Here is a 23351-nt window from a genome sequence, read left to right on the forward strand (position 1 = left end):
GATAAAACAAATGTGAGTCTAAAATTGGTTTTATCGGAGGTTATTGTGTGTACAGTCAGAGTGAATTAGCATACAGAATCCACATGATAGGGCAGGCTATGATGTTCAATGTCAAATTAGGGCTGCCTGCATGAACAAATTACTCGATTAATCAATCAAAAAAAACTTTGTTACCCATACAGTGCCACCCAGAAGAGCAGTTCATTAGTTAGCCTACAAGTTACAACGTTCGCCTGTTTTTTGTGGAATCTGGTGTGAAGGGTTTGAGTAGCCTAACTCACTGTCACTGGCATAACATTACAGACCTTCCTGTGAATGCAAGGGTTAAAGAGAGTGTGGTCTATGGAAACTGGATGAAACTAGGTGTATGGGTCATGGCCTGGGTAGTAGCCTAGCCTAACCTAGGTCTAGTGAGCAACTGGTGGATGGTTATTCTAATTCCACAGATCTCATCAGTTATGTGGCATATTGGCAGGCATGGTCAATGTGGAAATGTGGTAAGGTGATGACAATGACATTGACCCTCATGAGAGTAACAACAACCTTGGAAATCAACATCAACAATAATTTCCACAACTAGGCTTATTAAATTGATTACCAACTATTTTGATACATTTGAGAACATTTTTTAAAGAAAGAAGTTTTTTTCTGCTTTAGTTTAGACCTGGGCTACAACAACTACGCTTTGGCCTCCAATGCGCTTAACATTGACCGTGTCTTTAAAGCCATGCCAAATCAACCGTAACGTAAACTACCTGTTGGACAGCTGTCTTTCACAGAGAGGCACTTGGCCAAATTGGATCAGTCCTCATCCCTGAGGAAAGAGTCGCCTGATTCACTAGGAGGCAAGGATGACAGAGCAGACATAGTAAGACTCTTCTAACTCTGGCCCACTGTAGCACCAGTCTGGAGAGTTGCCGACTTTTCCCTTGCTGAGAGGTCAATGGTGGCATGCCAGCACAATGGTGGAATTCTTTTTGGAGGCCTGTTAGTTGCCTTCTCTCAGATGCAGCAGTCATAAGTCTAGATGTGTCTCGCTGTTAACAGCCTTCCACAGCCAGACTGTTGCTTTTAAAAGCTGTGAGTTATCATACTCACTCTCCACTACTACTACTCTCATAACACTACTACAGAGAATTGCACTCATTGGTGCACTTTTAATTTGTTGTTAGAATTGCTCTTAAAAGCTTAAATGTTTTTTACCATGTTGTAAGTCGCTTTGGTTAAAAAGCGTCAGCCAAATGTAATGTAATGTAATGTAAATGCTTCAATGCATTCATACAGTCTGGGGCAGCATTTCATTCTGATTACCATTGCTCTGTGTGAACCCCAAACCAGATTTAAAGATAATCCAGGGAACCACCCCAGTGGCCCTGATGGGATTGAAGTAGTGGCAATGGCCAAACATGTCTTTAGCAAACATCCATTGCTGAAGTAAACTTCCCAGATGGCACTTAAGATGGCTCAGGCAAGGCTCGGAGAGGACACAGATGCTCTGTGCCGCAGGCCTCTGTCCCTACTGTGTGCTCTCTCTGATACTTGAATAAATAAAAACTCATGACAGAAATAGGGCACCCTCAACTCTTCTTTAGACTTTAGCCTTTTGATTGAGGGAATGCTACGCATGGCTAGCCATCCAACAGTAGCTAGGAAGAAATCATTGCCAGAAATGTGTCTTGTTAGCATTGCTCTAGTGTTGGCAATGTTGGCATGACAACACAATTTCTGACAGATTGAGCAAATGAACTTTGCTTTTGTTTTCAGATAGCTGGACAAGTAACAGTAATATGATGATTATTATAATTGTACAAATATGTACATTTTGTACTTGGCTACATATATAATTATTAGTTAACTTACTTAAAAACTCATTTGATATCTCATTTGTCACAAAGTATACTCACTAGGCGGCTACAGTCTTTAATATAGACTATGTATTATATATTTTTAATTTAGCAGATCCGTGTACATATGATATTCTATATTCTATATTCTATATGTTCAAACCATTTACATATTCATATATGTCAATTATAATACAGGTCCATTGTCCCCCGTGCAACTTGGGTTTAAATGCCTTGTTCAAGGGCACATCGATGGAAGCCGAGAATTCAACATATTTTTCAGGCTACTACATGCTAGCCCAGCTCCTTTACAACTACGCTACCACCGGCCCAGTCCACCATTGCCCCAGACCACCACTCCATCTTATTTTATTGCTTTACTGCTTGACTATGGCTGAAGGACACGACCTGTGAAATATTCAAGACACATCATGCTTGCTGACAACCAAATTATATTCAACTGAACATAAAGGCAATGAGGCACTGCAGGTGAATGGGGCCCTAACTGCTATGGTCAATGGTACCCAGTGCAGGGGTCAGAAAGATAAGCTTGTCTGAGCTACGTTACCATATCTGTAAGTCTGTGTAAGCAGATGTCCCTTAAATCCGCCCCCTGTCAGACACACACACACACTATGTACATTTTCTTATTCAGGTTCAAAACGCTTCCACACGTACGTGCATACACACGCACGCTCGCTCGCTCTCTTACTCACACACATACACGCATGCTTACACACACATACACAGATCCCCATTACTCAGGTTTATCTGTGACCTAACACTAGGGATAAGTGTGCCATTCACCCATTAAGCCTTACGTCTCACTTCTCTTATCTTGCAAATGGTCTTTGAATTTATTCATTCATCTTAGCTTTTTAATGCACTCAAACACAGAGGAAAATATTCCATTTCTCCGTCACTTATTTTCTGAAGTAACAGCGTAGCCTGTGCCCCCATCTTCACTAACATGTATCTCAATGCATTCATGGGAGCTCAGCGTGATTCTTGGTAATGGGCAACTCATTGTTGTCTTCTCATGGGGAAGTTGGTGATTAGCCTATCCCCCCCACCACACACACACACTCTCTCTCACACACACGCACTCACACACACACACACACACACACACACACACACACACACACACACCCCATCCCCCCTACACCTCAACACTACATCAATACCCCTTACTCCACCCCCCAACTCACTGTCATGCTGTGAGTCCTCACTCCTGTGCCACCGAGGGGATATTACACTAACCTGACGACACACTGTTCCCCTAGTTTACAACAGCTGGACAAAACCTTGCAATAGAATACTATCTAAAACTGTGGAGGCCAGGCCACTATCCCAAAACGGTTGTGCATACAGTTTATATGTATTCATATGTGTTCAGTGCAGATTCAAATAAACAAAATCAACATTTGCAGTGTCACTGTACAAATGTATGTTTTCCCACTTCTAAAATGTAAATGTTCACACTGTATCTGAACGTTTCCACTGTTCCCCAGAGCCCAACAGTCTCTGTGCACATGCTCTCTTCCTCCTGTTGTTCCCAGCATCCCATGCCCTGATCTTGTGCCTGACAAGCCATAGCATGCTCTTGTTCTCTCCCCCTCTCCCCCTCCTTCCCTGGCTCTCATTGTGGGTGGCCTGAGAGCTATTGGTGGAAAGTCAGGGCAGCATGAAGCCCTATTCACAACAGCTGCAGCACAGAGAGCTACACATGGGCCTGCTGCACTCCCGCTCTCAAGATATAAGATATAAGCCACCTACATTTCATTCCCATTCCAAATGAAAGTTTTTTTTTTTTTTTTTTTAAATCATCAGAGGTAAATATTGCTATGGAACTGTCATGTTGAAAAAGAAAAGGTATCTTCAAAAGAAAAAGCATCTAAATGAGTCAGTTGACTAGAAACACACCAGTTCTCTCAACACCAGCTGTCCCCCACAAGGGTAGACATATTTGACTTTGTAGTGTTAAATGGTCACTAATCAACAGGTCAAGTAAAGTGACAAGGAAATGGGTGCTATTGTACAGCACTTGGTGTAAAGCAGGGTATGTTTGACGAATGCCTTTTGCTAGTCAGTAACTTCTTTGGGAAGAGGTACTGAAAGAAGTTTTGCTATCCTAAAAGTTTTTCCCTGTTTGTCATCATCAGTTCCTTAGTCAACATTTAATCCATGTTCTGCTGTGTTCCACCATAGCTCTGAGATGACGGACATGGAAAAGATTTTACAACAGTTCCAGGAGAATGAGGTAGCCTTGTAAGGGCCGAGAGCTGAGCGACGACCAAAAATGACCACTATGAGCATACTGCCAACACTAACACACACACACACACACACACTGCGGAAAACATGTATGCATAAGCACAGCAGTCGTAGCACAAAGGCCTATTTTCACTCTTACTGTCTCTCTTGTGTTTCTCTTTCCTCTAAGTTTTGCCTGTATAGAGAGCTCCATCCCTGACGGGCCTGGTGTGTGTTGTGTGTGTGTGTGTGTGTGTGTTGTCTGTGCCCAGCCGGCTCTTTTATGTACTTACACAGATGGTGAGTGCTCCGGCCCCCATTCTCCCCCCAGATTTAAAAGCCGGAAAGAACGTGATGAATCCCCAAGAAATCCCCCACCTTCTTCTTCTTCTCTTAGATTCCTGTGAGTTCCATGAGAGGTCTGTGGACTGAAGGAGTCCCTCCAGCACCCCGAAATGCCATTCAAAAAGGCCTGCGATACTCCAGAGAAAGTTTTCTGAAGAGTTTTAGCGGAGCTGAGCAGGAGTTTCCCCAAGTTGGACTCCTTTCTTGCGCTCCCCCTCTCTCTCTTTTTTTCTCCTACTCCCTCCTCTCTCCCTCCCTGACTACCCCTGCACACAGATTAGTGTCTCCTCCAGTGCTGAAATCTGAGCCCTGCTCTTCCATTGGCTGGGGCCTCGAGCCATGTGACCAGCAGGCTGGAACTTTGAAAGTGTCTCTCCACAGGAGGCTGAGTCAGAGAGAGAATGGCCCCGAGGCACTCCAGAGACGTGGTATGTGTCTGGGCTACAGTAGCTCATATCTGCCCACGATCTGCTCTGTGTACAAATCTCTTTCTCAAAGTGGCCTACAATCATGAGTTGAACTGTATGATTATACTACATTTCTGACAGACACTTTCTAACAATTTTCTATCCACAAATGAAATATGCAGCAGTGAAGTTGACAAATCAAAAGTAAAGAAAGAAAGTGGACTAAATAAAAACTATTCATCCTTTTATAGTGCTTGCTATTCCAATGACAAAACCACACTTCAAAGCATATGAAAGGAGTTTAATATGACATTGCAGCACTTTCAACATTAATATTCAATACTCATACATCTTGAATCACACTGATTAAAAACAGACAATTTTAGAACAGTGAGAAGAGACTGTACATAATACCTTAAATATGAGAAATAAAAAACAGACTGAAACACATGATGGCTTCCACAATCCCTGAGGCACTTGTATTAATGGAACAAGAGTGAACAAGAGTGAACTTAATGAGGTGTGACTGGTTGAATACATCTACAGAAACCAATTCTCTCTCTTTCTCTCTGTCTCTCTGTGTTGCTCCCTCCATTTCTCTTTAATTATCATCCACTACCTCTTATCCAAACCACATTCTTTTTCTCCCCATGTCTATTCTATCCCTCCTTCCGCACCCTTTTTCCTCCCATTTTACCAGTCTTTCCCTGTAAACTGCCCACGTCACTCCCTGCCAGGCTTTGGGGTCTTCTCGTAGATGACTCTCTTCATGTTGTCCTCCAGCCAGTGGGAGAAGGCAGACGTGCGTGTGAACTAGGGCTGTCAACGAATATTCTAAATTCGAATGTATATTCGAATTGTTTCAAAAAACAGACATTCGAAGCTGAAAATGAATATTCGATTATGTAAACATACGCCCGCGGTAGTAAATATACGCACGCGCCCCGCGGTAGCAGAGGTCTGGTTTGCAAGATGGTGCGAGGGGGGAGGGGCCAGAGTCAGGTCACGGCAGGAGTCACACACTGTCTGTCACACACTGTCTGTTGAAAGTTGACTTAGGCTACATGGAAGATGGCAGAAAGTGCAGCGCAAAACTCTACCGCAGCAGAAAAAGCCATTTTAACCCCACAACATTTGAGAAGCCATGTCTGGAAGTACTTTGGATTTTGGTCGGTACAAGGTGAAATTGTGGAGCCGCGAGATAAAGTTGTATGTAAGCTATGTAAGACAGAGTTAGCATACCATTCAACCACTACCAACTTGAAGTTACATCTAGAAAATATGCACCCAAATGATAGTGGAACTTCAACTAAACAGCCACGCATAGACACGTATTATGCGCCGCCCGCCACAAGCTCTTTGTCTGCAACAAGACAGGAGGCCATCACGCAAAAATTAGTTTCATTCATTAGTAAAGACATGAGACCGATCAGCGTCGTGGATGGGGCAGGCTTCAGGGAGTTCTGTCAGGCAATGGAACCGAGATATTGCATCCCTAGCCGCGGAACAGTCACAAGCAGAATCGTAGGTGTGTATAACAGCACCGTAGACAAAATAAAGGAATCAATCAAAGACAAGGACGTGGCTCTTACCACGGATGGGTGGACATCTCTAGCGACAGCATCCTACGTTACAGTGACGGCCCATTGGATCAGTGATGATTGGGAAATGCTTAACAAAGTGCTGAAAACAGAAGAGCTTAAGGAAAGCCACACCGCAGAGAATGTAGGCCAATGCATTCAAGAGATCTTGGACTTTTTTGGTGTAGAAAGGGTGATTGCCATCACAACGGACAATGCTACTAACTATGTCAATGCAGTGGAGAGGCATCTTCAGACGGTAAATATACCATGTGTGGCACACACATTGAACTTGGCTGTGCGTAAGGGGCTCGGGGTCAGAGCCATTGAAATCCCCGTTAGTAGGCTGAAAATTGCGGCCTCACATTTCAGCAAATCTTCCACCGACCACTACCTCCTTAAGCAGAAACAACAACTTTTGGGGTTGAAAACGGAGAAGCTGATAAACGACTGTCCGACGCGCTGGAACAGCACGTACGAAATGATCTCCCGTGCGTCGGAGCAGCAAGCAGCTGTGTCTGCTGTCATCTTCGAGAAAAAACTGTCAAGAATGGAGCTGACTACAAGCGAATGGTCCCTACTGGAAAAGGTGAGTAAAGTGTATGAAAAATGTACCGTAATAGGCTGGACACATGCAAAGCTGTCCTAATATATTTTTTAAATAGCCTAGGTAGAATTATGGCTCGTGTGTGTGAATGTTAGAGCTGGACAAATGCGAACCTGTCCTAATATCAACGTATTATATTTACTTATGTATTGCAGGTTCAAGAGGTCCTTAAACCATTTAAAGTGGCAACAGAAGCACTTTCAACTGACACATATCCAACAGCGTCGGCTGTGCTGCCTTTAACACACGTTCTGCTTGCTCAACTGAACAAGCGAAGCCAAGACGAACCGCCTGCACTGTCAGAGATGAAGACAAACATCGTCACAGATCTGCAGAAGCGTTATAGAGAGGAAAGGGGCGCGTTTATGCTGCTTAACAAAGCGAGTTACCTGGATCCACGCTTTCATCGCCTCGTTCATTTGAAAGAGGAGCAGAGACGGCAGGTGCAGGTAGCTATTCTGGAGGAGATTAAACAAGTGAAACTGGCAGGAGGCACAGGCAGTGAGGCCGCTGCCGGACAACCCCGTGAGCAACCCGCTGAGAAAACGGCGTTATCTGCTATGGGGTGTCTCTTCGGCGATACGTATTGCACCGACAGCCGAGACCAGGTCCAGGACATCACTCTGCAGCTTCAGAGAGAGATGTCGATGTATGAACAAGAGTCTCCAATACCTGCGCAACAAAATCCTCTAATGTGGTGGAAAACTTGTGGCTCTGGGAGATACCCTCATGTCGCCCAGATGGCGAAGAAATATCTTTCCATCCCCGGATCCTCAGTGCGCTCTGAACGCGTCTTTTCCTCCGCTGGGAATATAGTAAATAAAAAGAGATCAGCACTGGCCCCGTCAAATGTGGACTGTCTTGTGTTTTTAGCAAATAACCTGTAGGCTAGGCCTCCAGGCTATAAAGACCCGACGGTGACCGTGCACTAAAAAGACAATGGAATAAATAGCAGTCAGACCCCCCCTTTTTTACGCACCAAGAATGTAACTATAGCCTTTTTCTTTTAATAGCACTTTATTTTTTATGAACCTCAGGGTAAAAGTTCCTTGTCACATTTCTTGGAATTGCGTGCCTCATTTTATTTAACGTTAAACAGAAACATTACTAAAGTGTAAGCTACTGTACTGACTGAATATTGCATGAATACGGTAGGCTAGATGCAGCAGTTTCATGCACTGCAGGCTTCCACGGGTTTGATCATTTACCGTTTCGTGTCAAGGAAAAATTACATGTTTACCAGCAAAGTTCGTTGTCGGTTCTAGGCTATATACTGTAAAACTTCAATTAGCCTATATGTTAATGTTTCAATGTTTCAATCACCGAAGCATGCTAGGGACAAGTCGCGACCTTAAATAGCACAAAACTCAGCACTACTGAACATTTGTTTATTGTTGTTCATTTAAATTACGCGCTGGGAGCGCAAGGGGTGGTTTTGTGTACGTTGTCAAATGTTTAAACTTAAATAAACTGCCTATAACAAGTAGTTATGTGTCTTTGTATTCATTTGTCCTGTTATTGACGTAATATGCGTCATTGACCAAATGCATAACCAGATATTCGAATAGATCGAATATATGGGTTTTTTTTAGAGCGAATACTCGAACGTCATTTTTGAGCAATTTTGACAGCCCTAGTGTGAACACTGAAGGCTTCTTGTCCTGGATGCAGCCGCGCGGACCGAAACTCACAATACCGTGCACCTCCCAGGCACTGGTGACTTCCGGTTGGCACACGAACGGGCCGCCAGAGTCGCCCTGTGGGAGCAGGGAGTGCCATTGAAAGTATGTAAACAAACGAGCAACCAAAAGTAGCCTCCACATACAACAGCTGCATTTGTGGACACTCCAAAACTCTGAAGGCATTCGGGGAGGGTGTAGCTATTGGTGCAAGCAAGGACAAGGAAGGAATAGAGAAGGAATATGAACATGGGCAGGAGTAGGAGGATGTTGAGAGAAAGGAAAGTTTTCAGAGACGTGAGGAGAGAGTGGTGACTTGTTGCAGAGGAACATGAAAATGAAGGTGGAAGACAGGTGGAGAAAATACCATCAGATTGATGCAATAGATGCCACACACACACACACACACACACACACACACACACACACACACACACACACACACACACACACACACACACACACACACACACACACACACACATTGGTTGTATGCACAATAAAGAAAGAAGCAGGGTCAAAGGGTCATTTCTCCATCCCATTCACTATCTCTCTCTCACACATTTTCTGGCTATTCTCCACTGTCCTGGAAAAGCCCATAAAATAATCTACAAAATAAAGGGGAAGAATACAATAACTAGTATGGAGATGGGAGGAGACAGTGGAGGAAGAGAGAAAGAAAATGAACATTAGACTTCAACAAGACCTTTCCTTCTAGTCTCCATTTTTACATAAGACAGTATGGCAATTCTACTTTAATTGCTTTGATTAAACCTTTAAAAACAACAGGGGACATGACTTCCCAGGGATAATCCTTTTGTTCCCAAGCTGCTCTGTTTCAAGAGATAAAGTAAACAAATATGTACCGGCAGGAGATAAAGCCGTGGCAGGAAAGGATAATCACAACACTTCCTTTTGTTTTGTTTTTACGCTGCCAAAATAACTGACAACATGGTGGTTCATGGCTACATCAAACATTCTCTCATTGTTGATCGTGGCATGCATGACTGTTTTCTCAAGGTCAGACTAATTAATGAGCTGCGACATTGCCATTGCCTCTCCAAGGGCTTGTTGCTGGATGGGATGATGCATTCCTGTTTCTCATTAGTGACCAGTAGTGTGTAAAGCTCTAATTGGGGAACACTCTGTCTGTCAAACTACCGTGACAATGATCATTTTATTTATCGTTTCTGGCAGACAAAAAAGAGTCGTCAATGCCCCCTCTTATGTAATAGCCCAATTATGAGTGGAGTGAAAACGGACAAGTTTACATAATCCAATCAGTTGCATGACAATGGGCGGGCTTATCTCCCCTCTGCATCCCTTCACCATCTCTGCGGGAATAGTAACGGACTGAAAATGGACTGACATTCCATGGAAATATGCTCTGAGTATACTGTGTATGTGTGTGTGTGTGTGTGTGTGTGTGTTTAATTATATAAACCCCAGGCCAATGATGACCAAACGACATCGCTTTAGCCCCACCACCCCGACACCCTGGCATATGTGGACTGTGCCCTGTGCTGTTGCCTCCATACCTGGCATGCTGACTTGAGTTCATCTGGCAGCCCGTAACCAGCACAGATCATGGAGGGCCGCACGCTGTCCCACCAGTACTGGGGTGTGCTGCAGGTGGAGTAGGGTACCACGGGCAGAGGGGCCTGGTTCAGCTTGTCAGCCACCACAGGGAATAGATTACCTGGAGGGGAGAGGCAAACACGTGTGTATGTTGATTCAAATGTGTGTGTGTCTGTGATCTTTGGTGCATTCATCTCAAAAAGCCCATTTGAAGCTCTTCCAAGGGAATTATGGAATTGTGGAAGACTTTCAGAAATCCCTCTTAAAATATTTTCAGGGACCAATATGTTGCCTGTTGGCCAAAATAGCCCAAGCACTCCAAAAAAAGCTGCCGTCCACATTCACCCCTGCCGATACAGTGCCAGCACCTCAGATCACGGGCACACAATGTGCCCCTTAGACTAACACAGGAGGGACTGGCACGGGGAAGACTGGCACAGCCGCTTGGGCGATGTCCATGCTGTATTAATGAGGCCAGGTGGCATTTGTCTGCCAAGGGACAGCGGCCTAATTACCACCACACCGAGCCCGATGCCAACCTGAGACCCTTTCTCCAGTAGAAGGCATGGGATTGACAGGAGTCAAGTTTCAGGCCAGAGTTTGGGATGCTCACTGTGTCTGGATGGACAGTGCAGGACATCACATCTCTGTCCACGCTATGCTCTATGGATTATTGCGACTGAAATAATTTATTTAATTACCAGGATTGTATTGGCGAAGCGTTCAAACCACATTACGGGTTATTATCAGGGAGAAACATGCTGTCATAAATCTAGATAAAACGCACTCATACTGTATATTGTGTGCATTGCAGGGGAATATCTTCCAATAAGTTGACCTGGGCCATGAATGTTTACAACAATTACCAGCAGAAACATGTGCTGGTACATGCTATTTGGGCGGTACAAGGGCAATAATCAGCCTAATTGAACCTGAAGGTGTGGATAAGAAGCTCCTGCGTTAGCCTTCAGGATCTGGCAATTTTTTCATCACACCGCAAGCCATGCTCTTAGGTATGTGTGTCTTTCATACGGAACCCTAGATTTTAGAATGAATATTTATTTATTGCAATAAAATATAATATTTTTGATAAACTCTGATGTCCGTTTCCATATCATGTTGCGGCTTCTGAGCGGGCCGTAACATATTTTGTCTCTCCTGCAAAGTTGGTGAAATGTCACTTACGCCCCTTTGCTTCTCAGCCCTCGAAATGCGTTAACTGGAGGTTTTTTTATTATAATTTTTTTTAACCTTTATTTAACCAGGAGGAATATCCCATTGAGATTCAGAATCTCTTTTTCAAAAGAGACATGGCCAAGTCAGTAGCAGTTTCATATCAAAAAATATATACAGTGGAAACACAGACAACATAGAACAGAAAAGTTGGCCACTGACCTTTCTCATCACCCCAGCCAGTGACGAAGCAGGGCTTGCCAGCGGGCAGCACAAAGTCAGGCTTGGGCATGCACACAGGGCTGACCTCGCGTGTGAAGTTCACAGGCTGGGCCAAATGCACCAGCGCAACGTCGTTGGTGATGTCGGTGTTGTCCTGGGGGTAGACGAAGCCCTCGTGGGAGACCAGCGCGTCCACGGCCACACACTGCTCAGTGGGGCCGTCCAAGCTGGAGTTAAGGTGGTGCTTGCCCATGCACATCTTCCAAAAGCCTGGCTTGCTGAAGGGCCTGGGAGCGGACACAGGGAAGAACAAGGTAGGTAGGAGACATTTTTGAAGGAGCTATACCGCACTCACAATATATAATAATAACATAATAACGAAGGTGCCAGACAAACAAACAACGTGAATATTCAAAATAAACTGTCTACACACTTCAGTCGATATGCAAATTTTAATAGGCAGCCTAGCTTTCGGTCAAAAACAGGAGACATTAAAATGGCAGCAGACTAACAGAATGTTAGTAGAAATAGCTGACTGCTAAGAAATGAAAGGAGAGCTAGTGTGGATGAAAGGAGCATATATTACACACATCTGCATTGATGTGTAGGCAGAAAAAAACAAACTCACGCCATAATGCAGTGGGCTGCGGTAAGAACCCACTCCTCGTGGATGAGGGAACCTCCACACACATGCTGATGTGGGATCACTGATGCAATTGGAGTGGCCTGGAGGAGACACACAGTATAGGCAGAGAGAGGGTTCATAACGTGTATCAAACAGAATATAGAGTAGATTTACACAGATTTAGAGCTGAGATATTCAATATTGCAACACACACACACACACACACACACACACACACACACACACTGGTCTCACCTGCATTGACACTTGCCAAGGCCAGGAGTGGGGTGTAGCCTCGATCCCATTCACCACTCGGGTCAGAGACATGTTCGGGGTCACCGCTGGCACTCCACACTTGTCAGGCCACGCTGCCACAGATACAGATGTTACACACGGGGGTCGTTGGAAAAGCTTTCATAACATAGCATCTGGTGGAATTACTGATAATAATTGTTGATATCACTACTAACGCAACACATGATTTACAATGGTACAGCCTATGTATCCTGGATTTTATCATGTGACTCAGCTAGATGCACTGTGAGCAGAGGACTTGTGTGTTTGTGGGGTGGACTGACAGCTACTGTCTCAGTGCTTGAAGAGAGAAGGAGACTCCCAGATCAGTGCTGTTGGCCTAGTTTCAAGCTGTCACTGCTCTGCACATCACAGGTCGTATCAGCGAGGAGAGTTAGCGCTGTCACAAGCAGCTAAGTGTGGCACCGTTTCTTAAAGTGAAGGAGCTGTCTCTCTAGAACACTTGGAATGTGAAGGTTTATTGTACACTAGAAACACGCATACAAAACGATGCTATATTTATGGTACAAGTTTCAGCCAACTTGCCTTGACAGATAAACTTTCCTTTTCTTGTCGGCCATTGTACCCTCCTTTTGTCTCACTCTATCCCTCTACCTCTTTTTCTATCACTCTTTCTCTTACCTCTTTTTCTATCACTCTATCTCTTACCTCTTTTTCTATCACTCTATCTCTTACCTCTTTTTCTATTACTTGCTTATCAATTACCTCATTTTCTATCCCCCCCTGACATACTGACACCCCCTCTCCCCCCTCCCCCCCACTCACCAATCCTGTCACTCTCGCTCTAAGACGGTGGCACGGAACAGATGGCCTGAGCTATGGGGCTAGGCTGAAGCTGCTGTTCTGATTTGACGAGTGTGCCAGAGTGTTTTACAGTTTGGGGAGACAGGCAGCAGCTCGCAGGCTCTAATGAGGGGTGTGTTGTGCTCGGAGATCTCTATGTGCTGCCACTCACTGTATGAGCCATTTTATTTTGGACAGTACTTTCCTGGTCTACGCATTTACAACTTCATCATGCCTGTACTACTGTTACATCACAATCTGGGTCTGGGTCTTCCACAATGTGAACCGTCATGTCAGTGTGCATTATAGGTCCGCCGGTGTTTGTAAACTCACTGATGACGATGTCGTCCCAAGGGTTAGCTGGAGGAGGAGGCAAGGTGGGGAAGACGGCAGGATCGGTGGTCCAGTATCCACGGAAACCCTTCTCTTGGGTGTCACCGTTGGTGAAGAAACGGACAAATGCCGTGTCTCCGGTAACCGTGGTCGAGGGGGGTGGTGCAAAGCCACAGTGTTTGCCTGATGGAGGAGACATATTATGCAGATGTATATGTAGATTAGTGGGTCAATTGGAAGGGGACTTCATGACCAAAGCACTGTATTTGTAATGGATGGAGGTCAATTTGTTTGTGCTCAAAACAGAGGTTATTACTTTAACACACAAGAGGTTATTCACGTACACAATACAAGCAATGCCGTAAACAGTACACATTTTTACAACTATATGGGACATACAGCACATCGCAGATTAGAAGCTGTAGCATTACCCATGGATTTCATATCTGCGTTGAAGATCTCCACATAATCCAAACATTGGCCAAGCTGACTGACGCCCTGCACTTCGAAGTGGGTGAAGGTGATGTGGATGGCCTTGGCTGCGGGAATGGAGATCTTCCAGGTGCACACACTTCGGTTCTGGTAGTCGCCGCCGGGCCAGTTGGGAGACGTCAGCTCCCCTTGCGGAGTACTGAAGTGACCTCCACATCCCACCAGACCTGAGAGGTGGTGGAGAGACAGCATCAGCTAATTGATAGATGCATACAACATAGTAGATAGAACACCCTGTATTAAACGAGAGCTTGTTTACATGTATTATTTATGTCAGTACTCTGTGATACATCCTTAAAATATATAACCCTAACCCTAGCCCTAACCCTAGGGGCAGCCGTGGCCTACTGGTTAGGGTTTCGGGCTTGTGACCGGAGGGTTGCCGGTTCGATCCCCGACTAGTCCACGGCTGAAGTGCCCTTGAGCAAGGCACCTAACCCCTCACTGCTCCCCGAGCGCTGCTGGTTGGGCAGGCAGCTCACTGCTCCGGGTTAATGTGTGATTCACCTCACTGTGTGTTCACTGTGTGCTGTGTGTGTTCACTAATTTGGTTATATTGGGTTAAATGCAGAGAAACGAATTTCCCTCACAGGATCAAAAAAGTATATATTCTATTCTAAGTATCGCTAGAAGGCCAAAAGGGGAGTGCCAAACTCACTCGCCACTTCGCTGGGATCCACCACTTGGTAGTCGGCCATGAAGCCAGTGTCCACGAGCCTGTTATTGGAGGAGAAGGTCACACTCAGGGTCTCACTCGCCGTCACAAAAGGCTGAGGAACAGCTCCAATGCCACAGTGGGTGCCTGGGAGAGAAATACACGCATTGCCTTTAGTGCTCCACAATAGCAACGACTGAACAGTACACATTGTAGACTTTTAGAAATCATACTTTTTAGTTAGAATAACAGCACATGTACAGTAGTGTGCAAACAGAAAAAGCAAGCCTCACATTATTTCTACAACATATTCCAGTATCATAGCTGTCTCATAATAGTTATTTTTTACATAGGTAGTGTTGGAAATCTACAAGAGAATATTTCAATGATATTTCATTCTAGTGGTAGTGCTCAGAAGCTATCATAAAAATAGAAATTCTGAAAAAATAGACATAGTTAGACATTGTTCAACAGCGATGATTCCACTTGTGCACACATACACACCACACACACACACGCACACACGCACACACACACACACACACACACACACACACATACACACAGCCACATACCCATTGAGCCCAGCTGGTCACTGAGGGTGACTTTGTCGTTCATGCACAGTAGGCTCTCCTCCAGGGAGAAGTTGGCGAAGCGCAGGTGGATGAGTTTGCCAGCGGGGGCACGGATGTGCCACTGGCACTGGGCACTGCTGGCGTAGTTATGAGGATGATTCATGGTGGCCAGGGTGCCAGCCGTGCTGTTCAGGTACCTTGCCCCTCCGCAGCCAGAGGCTATGGAGACAGGGGAGACAGAGAGATGGATGAAGAGAGAGAGAGAGAGAGAGAGAGAGAGAGAGAGACAGAGAGAGAGAGAGAGAGATACAGTAGATAACAGGAGACACAGAAAGTGTGACAGAGGCCAACAGAGATGGGGTAATTACCATTTGCACAATGTTTTGGTGGAGTCAGATAAGCAGCAGATACAGAGAGGGGGAAATATTATAGAATATGTATTCATATAAATGAAAAATATAGCAAAAAGAGGACAACAAGTTTACACCGAACCAAGTCAGATGGGCATTTTGATAACCTTAAGTATCCTTTTTTCTCCTTTGGTGTGTGTGTATGGGTATATGTGTATGTGCATGTGTGTGCTTGTATGTGCATGTGTATGCTTGTGTGTGCATGGGTGTGCTTGTGTGTACACATGTTTGCCTGTGTATTGTTGCAAGTGAACTCACTGTTGAGCTCATAGATGTTCCTGCGGACGACGTTCTCCATCCAGGGGATGTAGGCTGAGGCGCGGGTGAACACACTCGGCTTCTTGTCCATGATGCACCCGATGGGCCCGAAGCTGGTGATCCCGTGAACTTCCCAGGGGGCCGCGGGGCTGTCCTGGCAAACCAGAGGTCCGCCGGAGTCTCCCTGCAATGCAACGTTGAAAGATTGTTCAAAACTTCTAAAAAGAGAACTATTGTCCTGCGCTAAGCAATGTTTCAACCTTGGGCTGATCCCGGGGGGAGCGTGAGAGCAGCTTAATCAGCAGGGGGAGGAGGAACTGACGGAGAGACGAGCTTTTCCTCAAGGACTCGCCTCTGGCAGCCCGTCCTCCAGCACCTCCACCCCAGTGTGCGCAATAACCGACTGATCATTTGCGATGTCACGCACTAGCACAGTAGCAAACGCTTCTGAAGAGTGAAAGCGCCACACTCTTTTGAATGTCAGGAGCAAAGACATGAGCTGTGGGGGTGAGAAGGTTGGCATTGGCATACCTGGCACACAGACTGGAGCTCGTCGGGTTTGGTGTAGCCGCAGCAGATCATGGAGGGCTTACCTGGCACACAGACTGGAGCTCGTCGGGTTTGGTGTAGCCGCAGCAGATCATGGAGGGCTTCACCTGGAACCACCAGTAGTCCATGCGCTTGCAGGTGTCGTAGGGGACCACAGGGAGCGCCACCTGGTTGAGCGTCTCTGATGGCTTGGCCGTCGCAGGGTTACCTGGGAATGTGGGAGCGGAGGCAGAAAATCAGGTGACGGGGCTGATGGGTGGGAGCTTACGGACACGTCAGGAGTCCCCAAGGGGAGCTCAGATGATTTTGGGTCTTAAAATAACACTCACTATGAAACAAGCTTTTCCTGACAAGCTGTGGTGGAATGGCCGTGATGACCCTCTCTCCCTTACAAACAGCAGAGGGCGCTCTGACCTCAATTCTCTTGAACACGTCAAGGCTACTTTGAAAGCCCTGTCGAGATGACCACTACACACGGTCCTGTTTCCAGCACCTACATTACATAGTCCCAATAGTCAATATATGATAACACCGATGACTGGCCTGACATTCAGTGATTGGCCTCTAGTACATCTATTTCGCTTGGCACACATGAATAGAGACCAAGCACGTTACAGCAGCAGAGATTTCCTGGAAGTGGGCAGAGACAGATGGATCCCGACAAACACCCCCCGGAGCATTTATGTTTGGGAAGAGGGCCGCGCTTCACAGAGCCCAGACAGCAGGGCTTCTTAATTACATGGCCTCAGGCCCCTTCCCTATGGGTCCGTGTGACGACAGAGGTTTGTTTTTCCATCCTTCCACACAGGCTCTCCGCATCTACCTGCCTCTCCTCCTCTCCTCCTCTCTGCCTCACAGTCTCAGCACAGCTAGGACTTCTCTTAGACAGCATTGCCTCTGCCACTCGGAATCTGTTGTGTACTATACCTCTCAGAGATACACTAGAGTGAGTATGTTGTATTCAAGAATTCAGGCACGCTGCATGAGATTCTTTCATTATTCTTATTCCTACGTCTTCACTACTGTATGACAGTATCAGAAATAGGCAAATTCAGTTGAATTGTGTGATCACACACACACACACACACAAACATACACACACACACACACACACACACACACACACACAAACATACACACACACACAAACACACACACAGGCTGATTGGTCACTCACCCTTCTCATCGCCCCAGCCACTGGCGTAGCACTTCTTGGCGGCGGGCAGGACCTCCTCCAGGGAGGGCAAGCATGCAAAGTCAATTTGGACAGTCGGAGTGACCTCGCCATCCAGCCGCATCAGGGCCACGTCGAACTCCACGGTGGGCACATCCGGGTACTTGAAGGCCTCGTGCCGATAGATGCCCGTCACGCCCAAACACACCTCGCTGGGCTCGACAAGGGTGAGGTTGTGTTTGCCCATGCAGATGCGCCAGCGCTGAAGCTCATCTGCATACCTGCAATGAGAGACACATACTATAGACACACACACACAATGTACTTTCATATCAACTGACATCGCCCAATTCTAACAATATTATATATAAATCATGTAACCTAAGAATATGTATATTTGTGTCATGATTTTGATGTTTGAAAAGTAATTTACGTTATACACATGCATTGTCTCAATTATCAAGATAAAAAATAAACAGTCTGACCAAAATAACCATCATATAGCCTACATGCTATCATACACCTGTCTTATTATTCATATTCAACACATTCTGTCCAGGATTCCCCCTATCGCCCTGTTGTGTGTGGAGGGACCATCTCAGCAGGGTGTGTGTGTGCTGTGCCGTTTCTTTAAAAAGGCTCATAACCATGCAGGTGTGTGTCCATGAAGCCCCTGCCTGAAATGAGCCCAGGCTTGCGCACAGCCCCAGCCACTGGCAGCCCAACACAATCAAGCTGCCTGTTAGAAATATGGAAATGGGCCTCTGCCCGAGATGACAGGACACATTTTTTTAACTTGACTCAAAGTCATCCCGTGTGACAGGAACAAAAAATGGCAGACAATTTTTGAGTATAGCAAAAAAAGGGTGCCGTGTTAAAGATGGGAGACATATTTCCCCCTGGTGCATTTTGGGAAGCATCTCCTTATAAAGATGCTGGATAGATAACTCTCTGCTGGGAGATCACAGAGGGCAGACATATTGATGCTGTCATCGAGAGCTGTAGCTCGGCTGGTCTGGAAATGAGCTAGATGTTCAGATTTCTGACTTTGATGGCATGGACTTGGGGGAGGCATATATTTAATGTGCCAAGGTGCCAGCACAACATTGCATCTTGTCCTCTCATTTTAGTGGCATCTATCATAAAACATCTTTATGTCTCCTTACTTAAAAAGAAAGTTGTCACTTCAGTCTCTTATTTACTGTAATTGTTAAGCTATTTCTGTGACCTCAGAGTAGTGTAGTAATAATGCTGTCCAAAAAAAAGCCTGTTTTAAGAAGTGCCTGTAAAGTGAGGGATAACCGAATCGACAAACAAGTGGCTTATAAAGCGAGGTGTCACCTGATGAAGCAGTGTGCCGCGGTCATGACCCAGTTCTTATGGATCAGAGTTCCTCCGCAGGTGTGGAAGAATTCGGGATCAGGCCGACTATCTGGCCAAACCTTTGGGGAGAGATAACAGTGTACATCTTGATTATAAATCTGCTGTCTGAAGTGAAGGTTGACATACGCTTGGTGCCTGTCAATTTTATATTACAGTTTTTTCCAATTGCTAAAACACAATTTTGAAAACTCGCACACAATTTTGAAAATTCACACACAATTCACAAAACCACACCCCAAATTGCAAAATACCTCAATCTACCTAGCAAAATGAAGCACTGCAACCAAAACTGCATATAACATTACCAAAATCAAACTTTTGCAACACATGGCACACACTTCATTCTTTCACAAGATTTTTGTCTCAGCAAATACACCCTGTTGGTCATAATGGAAAACACTCTTATCTTTAGTATGCTTTGCCATAATACTAAAATAGTATAAATTGTAGAAAGTTCTGTACGTGCACATAAATATTTGCAGTTACAGATGCATGCTGTTCAAACTTTCTTTTCACCAAACAAGTCAGTGCAACATATGCACCGCAAGTATATTTATTGGACTCTCCCTTCCCCTCTCATTCTCATTCTCATTCTCCCTCTCCCTCTTCTCTCTCCCTGCAATGTCTTCTATTTTTGTTGTAAAAAAGGTGCTCGTTCAATGGTTTTACTGTATTGTTTTTACAGTATCTTTGTAAAGCACATTGGGTTGCCCTGCTGGACAAAATGTGCTATATAAATGAAGTTGCCTTGCCTTACCTTACCTGTGGTCTTTTCATAGTGCTTACTTCCTGATGGAAGTGGTATAAATTAAGCATTGAGGTGTTTGACAAGGTGGCACACGTATTGGTCAATTAGCTCATGTGTGTTATCTTGGATGGCATTGTTTTGAAACTGCAAACATGTGACTTTATGTCAGATTTTTGTGTCTTATGCAGAAAATCGTGTTCAGTGCATGCAAAAAGTGCCATTTTGCATTGCAAAATGTGTGTAAAGCTGAAAATGTGTTTAGACATTTGGAGACTTGAGAGGATGTGTTGCTCTCTGTGTGTCAGTTTGAATAATTGTGCTATGAATTGTCATTTTAGTGTGTTAGCAATTGGAAAAAACTGTAATAAAGCAATTCAAACATGAAATTTGCTTTTTAAAGATGCTTACAAGCAAAGCCTTTTTAAAACTCAGAAACCATAAAGAATACTTACAGTCTATTCATTTTTGTTTTTTTGTTTTACACAACATTGAAAGTGTTCAAGATACTTTTCTGTAGCTGGCGTTTTGGAAATAATTTGAAACTCATAAATGAGATATATATATTGCCAAATAGTTTTTATATGTTCACAAATCTCATGAGATTGATGAAACAGTGCCTGAGGTTTATTTAGTTTGTACACCAGGAAAAAGCACTGTGAAGCTGTTTTGAGACATGCAATTCATTTATCCTGTCACCAGTTCAACAATTATTTTTTCAATTAGTAAAATTTAGATCAAACTGCTCAGACCACCTTTTTACAGACCACTTGCTTGAATGGTCAGCCAAGGAGTGCTCTTGATTAGGTAAATGCTAATGGTTAGCCAAAGAGTACAGATGGTTTTCCCCGACTATAGTTTTGCCCTTGCATCACAGACCCATAACTTTGAGGAGCAGACTGAGGGTTCTAAGACAATGGAGCTTGTGTCTCCAGTCCAAATCTAAATAACATTAAACAAATTGAATTGCTACGAGGAATGACTGCCCAGGGAAGACTCCGCTGCTCCTAATTTGCAATCTCAATAAAATTATGGGCAAGCAAACTTTTACCCTTGTGATCACATACAGTAAAGGAGGAGAGATGAAAGGAGGGATGGAAAAGAGAAAGAGAAAGAGAGAGAGAAACATAGAGAGAGAGATGCTGAGAGACAGTGACAGGTAGGCAGTAAAATGCTGGTTGCAGTGAACTGATTATTTTGGATAACATTTATCCCAGTGAGTCTCTCCAGCTCATTTGATCACACCTCTCAGAGTCAAGCAGGAATTAGTGCCACATTATGATGAACAGGCTATAAAAGCTTACATGTCACACACACACACACACACACACACACACACACACACACACACACACACACACACACACACACACACACACAGCACACACACACACACACACACTGATAGAGTGAGAGAGAGAGAGAGAGAGAGAGAGAGAGAGAGAGAGAGAGAGAGAGAGAGAGAGAGAGAGAGAACAAATCCACACCCTCTCTGACAACCCATAGCCATAATATTTTATAATGGTGCACTCAATTTAGGCTGACTCAATTGTGTTGCGCTAGCCTAAATGAGATGTCAGCTTTGCGCGAGGGCTGATTTAATGATGTTTCACAACAACATAACGTGAGCTATGCGTGGGCGTGGAGGAGAAAAAACACCAGGTGATGAGATGAAGTATTGTCATAAATGCATCTAGCTTATCACACCTGTGTGTGTGTGTGTGTGTGTGTGTGTGTGTGTGTGTGTGTGTGTGTGTGTGTGTGTGTGTGTGTGTGTGCGTGCATTTGGCTTGGGCTAGTATGGTCACAAATCAGTGAATATAATGGTGCAGCATGGCAGCTGATACACACTGACAATGTGCAACTGCGCACAAGAAAGCCATCTGCATTGCTTAATGATATGCAAACTGTATTGTTTTACACATAGTAAACTACAGTTTCACCATCACTGTAAATACCGATGCGTTAGTGTATGGGGAAACTGTAGCATAACGTGTAGTAAACAGGTCTATATAGGGTAACAGGTGTATATATGCACTAATGTGCAGTAATATCTATTTCAAAGGTGTTCTTTCTGTCATTATTTCCCGCTCTGTTGGTCCACCCTTTGTTCACGTACCTGCAGGGACACCTGCCATGGCCAGGAGTGGGCTTTGGCCGGCTCTCCGTTCACAATGCGGGTGGTGACCAGGGGAGGGACCTGGGGCTTGCCACAGGTCTCAGGCCAGTCTAAAGACACAGAGAGCAGAGAGCACAGTGTAAGGAGATCAGGCAAATGTAGGTACAAGACATACAGTATGTAGGTAGAAGAGCTCAATGGTCCAGTGTCATCCAAGGATTTGACATGAATCGTATGTTCTAAGCTAGTGTGGCAAAGGCAGTCCACTTCTTTGACACAATGGCACAATTGTTCCTCAAAAATATTCTTGTTGTTGCCGTAACAACTCTGTATTTCTTAATTCTGTCTGGGATTCTCTTTTTTGAGGATATTCTTTATCACCATAATGCCAAGTAAGACCCTCTTCTTTGATATGTGAACCTACTGTATTCCACTCATGGAGCAATGATGATGTGCTCTTTAAAGGTCAACCATCACAGAACAGCATCCATAAGACCAGATTAAGATGGGGTGAGTGTGTACAGATGTGTGTGTGTGTGTGTGTGTGTGTGTGTGTGTGTGTGTGTGTGTGTGTGTGTGTGTGTGTGTGTGTGTGTGTGTGTGTGTGTGAGAAAGAGAGAGAGAGGGCTGAGAATCCATAAAGCCTGGAAGAGACGAGGCCACCTGGGACCAGTCTGAGAAATGAGGAATGGACAGCGGGCAACAAAGCGGAGGGCACTGGGGCAAGACGACCACCCTACCAGCTGTGTGTGTGTGTGTGTGTGTGTGTGTGTGTGTGTGTGTGTGTGTGTGTGTGTGTGTGTGTGTGTGTGTGTAAAACTGAGCTCTGTGCTTTGTGAGGGGGTGGTTAAGAAGAGGAAGTTGGGAGAGAAAAGGTTTGTGTGTGTATGTGTGTGAGTGCGCCCGTGCAGGTGTGTGTGTCTGTGTGTGTGTGTGTGTGTGTGTTGACATCATTAGTGTTTGACAGACAGACTATGTGTGTGTGTGTGTGTGTATGTGTGTGTGTGTGTGTGTGTGTGTGCGTTTGTGTGCGTGTGTGTGTGTGTGCGCGTTCTGCATGTTTGCTAGATTAATGGTGGGGGTCAGAGAGACCACATGGGTGGCCCTGACTCCGTCCCCACCAATCATCTGCCTACAAGGTGCCTAAACTCAGGGACAGGGCTGGGGACATGCATGTGTGTGGTAGTTTTGCTGGAACTCAAGTCATAGAGAAGGCATGTTTTGGCAGCATGTGATTGGACCTT

At 45.0% G+C, this 23351-nt stretch overlaps 2 protein-coding genes across 3 annotated transcripts in view; both read right to left on the minus strand.

Moving 5' to 3' along the window:
* fam13a (family with sequence similarity 13 member A) overlaps positions 1-4627 on the minus strand; it is a 58598-nt gene extending 53971 nt beyond the window's left edge. Inside the window, exon 1 of one of the 2 annotated variants that reach the window (XM_062523120.1) lies at positions 4394-4627. In XM_062523120.1, the coding sequence (XP_062379104.1) occupies positions 4394-4420 (27 nt within the window). In that variant the 5' untranslated portion in view covers positions 4421-4627. The remainder of the gene's footprint in view (positions 1-4393) is intronic. The other variant, XM_062523130.1, reaches the window with a different exon arrangement.
* A 2963-nt stretch (positions 4628-7590) lies between these two features.
* The window catches only part of zgc:154142 (uncharacterized protein LOC555481 homolog), a 31062-nt gene continuing 15301 nt past the window's right edge, over positions 7591-23351 (minus strand). Inside the window, exons 12-26 of the mRNA XM_062551672.1 lie at positions 22108-22217; positions 19202-19302; positions 17864-18141; positions 16731-16894; positions 16138-16321; positions 15470-15688; positions 14898-15041; positions 14179-14406; positions 13748-13930; positions 12572-12684; positions 12320-12417; positions 11692-11978; positions 10257-10417; positions 8641-8796; positions 7591-7668 (exon numbers count right to left, since the gene is read on the minus strand). Of these exons, the coding sequence (XP_062407656.1) occupies positions 7591-7668; positions 8641-8796; positions 10257-10417; positions 11692-11978; positions 12320-12417; positions 12572-12684; positions 13748-13930; positions 14179-14406; positions 14898-15041; positions 15470-15688; positions 16138-16321; positions 16731-16894; positions 17864-18141; positions 19202-19302; positions 22108-22217 (2504 nt within the window). The remainder of the gene's footprint in view (positions 7669-8640; positions 8797-10256; positions 10418-11691; positions 11979-12319; positions 12418-12571; positions 12685-13747; positions 13931-14178; positions 14407-14897; positions 15042-15469; positions 15689-16137; positions 16322-16730; positions 16895-17863; positions 18142-19201; positions 19303-22107; positions 22218-23351) is intronic.

This window comes from Sardina pilchardus, chromosome 2 (assembly GCF_963854185.1).
Source record: "Sardina pilchardus chromosome 2, fSarPil1.1, whole genome shotgun sequence".
NCBI lineage: Eukaryota > Metazoa > Chordata > Actinopteri > Clupeiformes > Clupeidae > Sardina > Sardina pilchardus.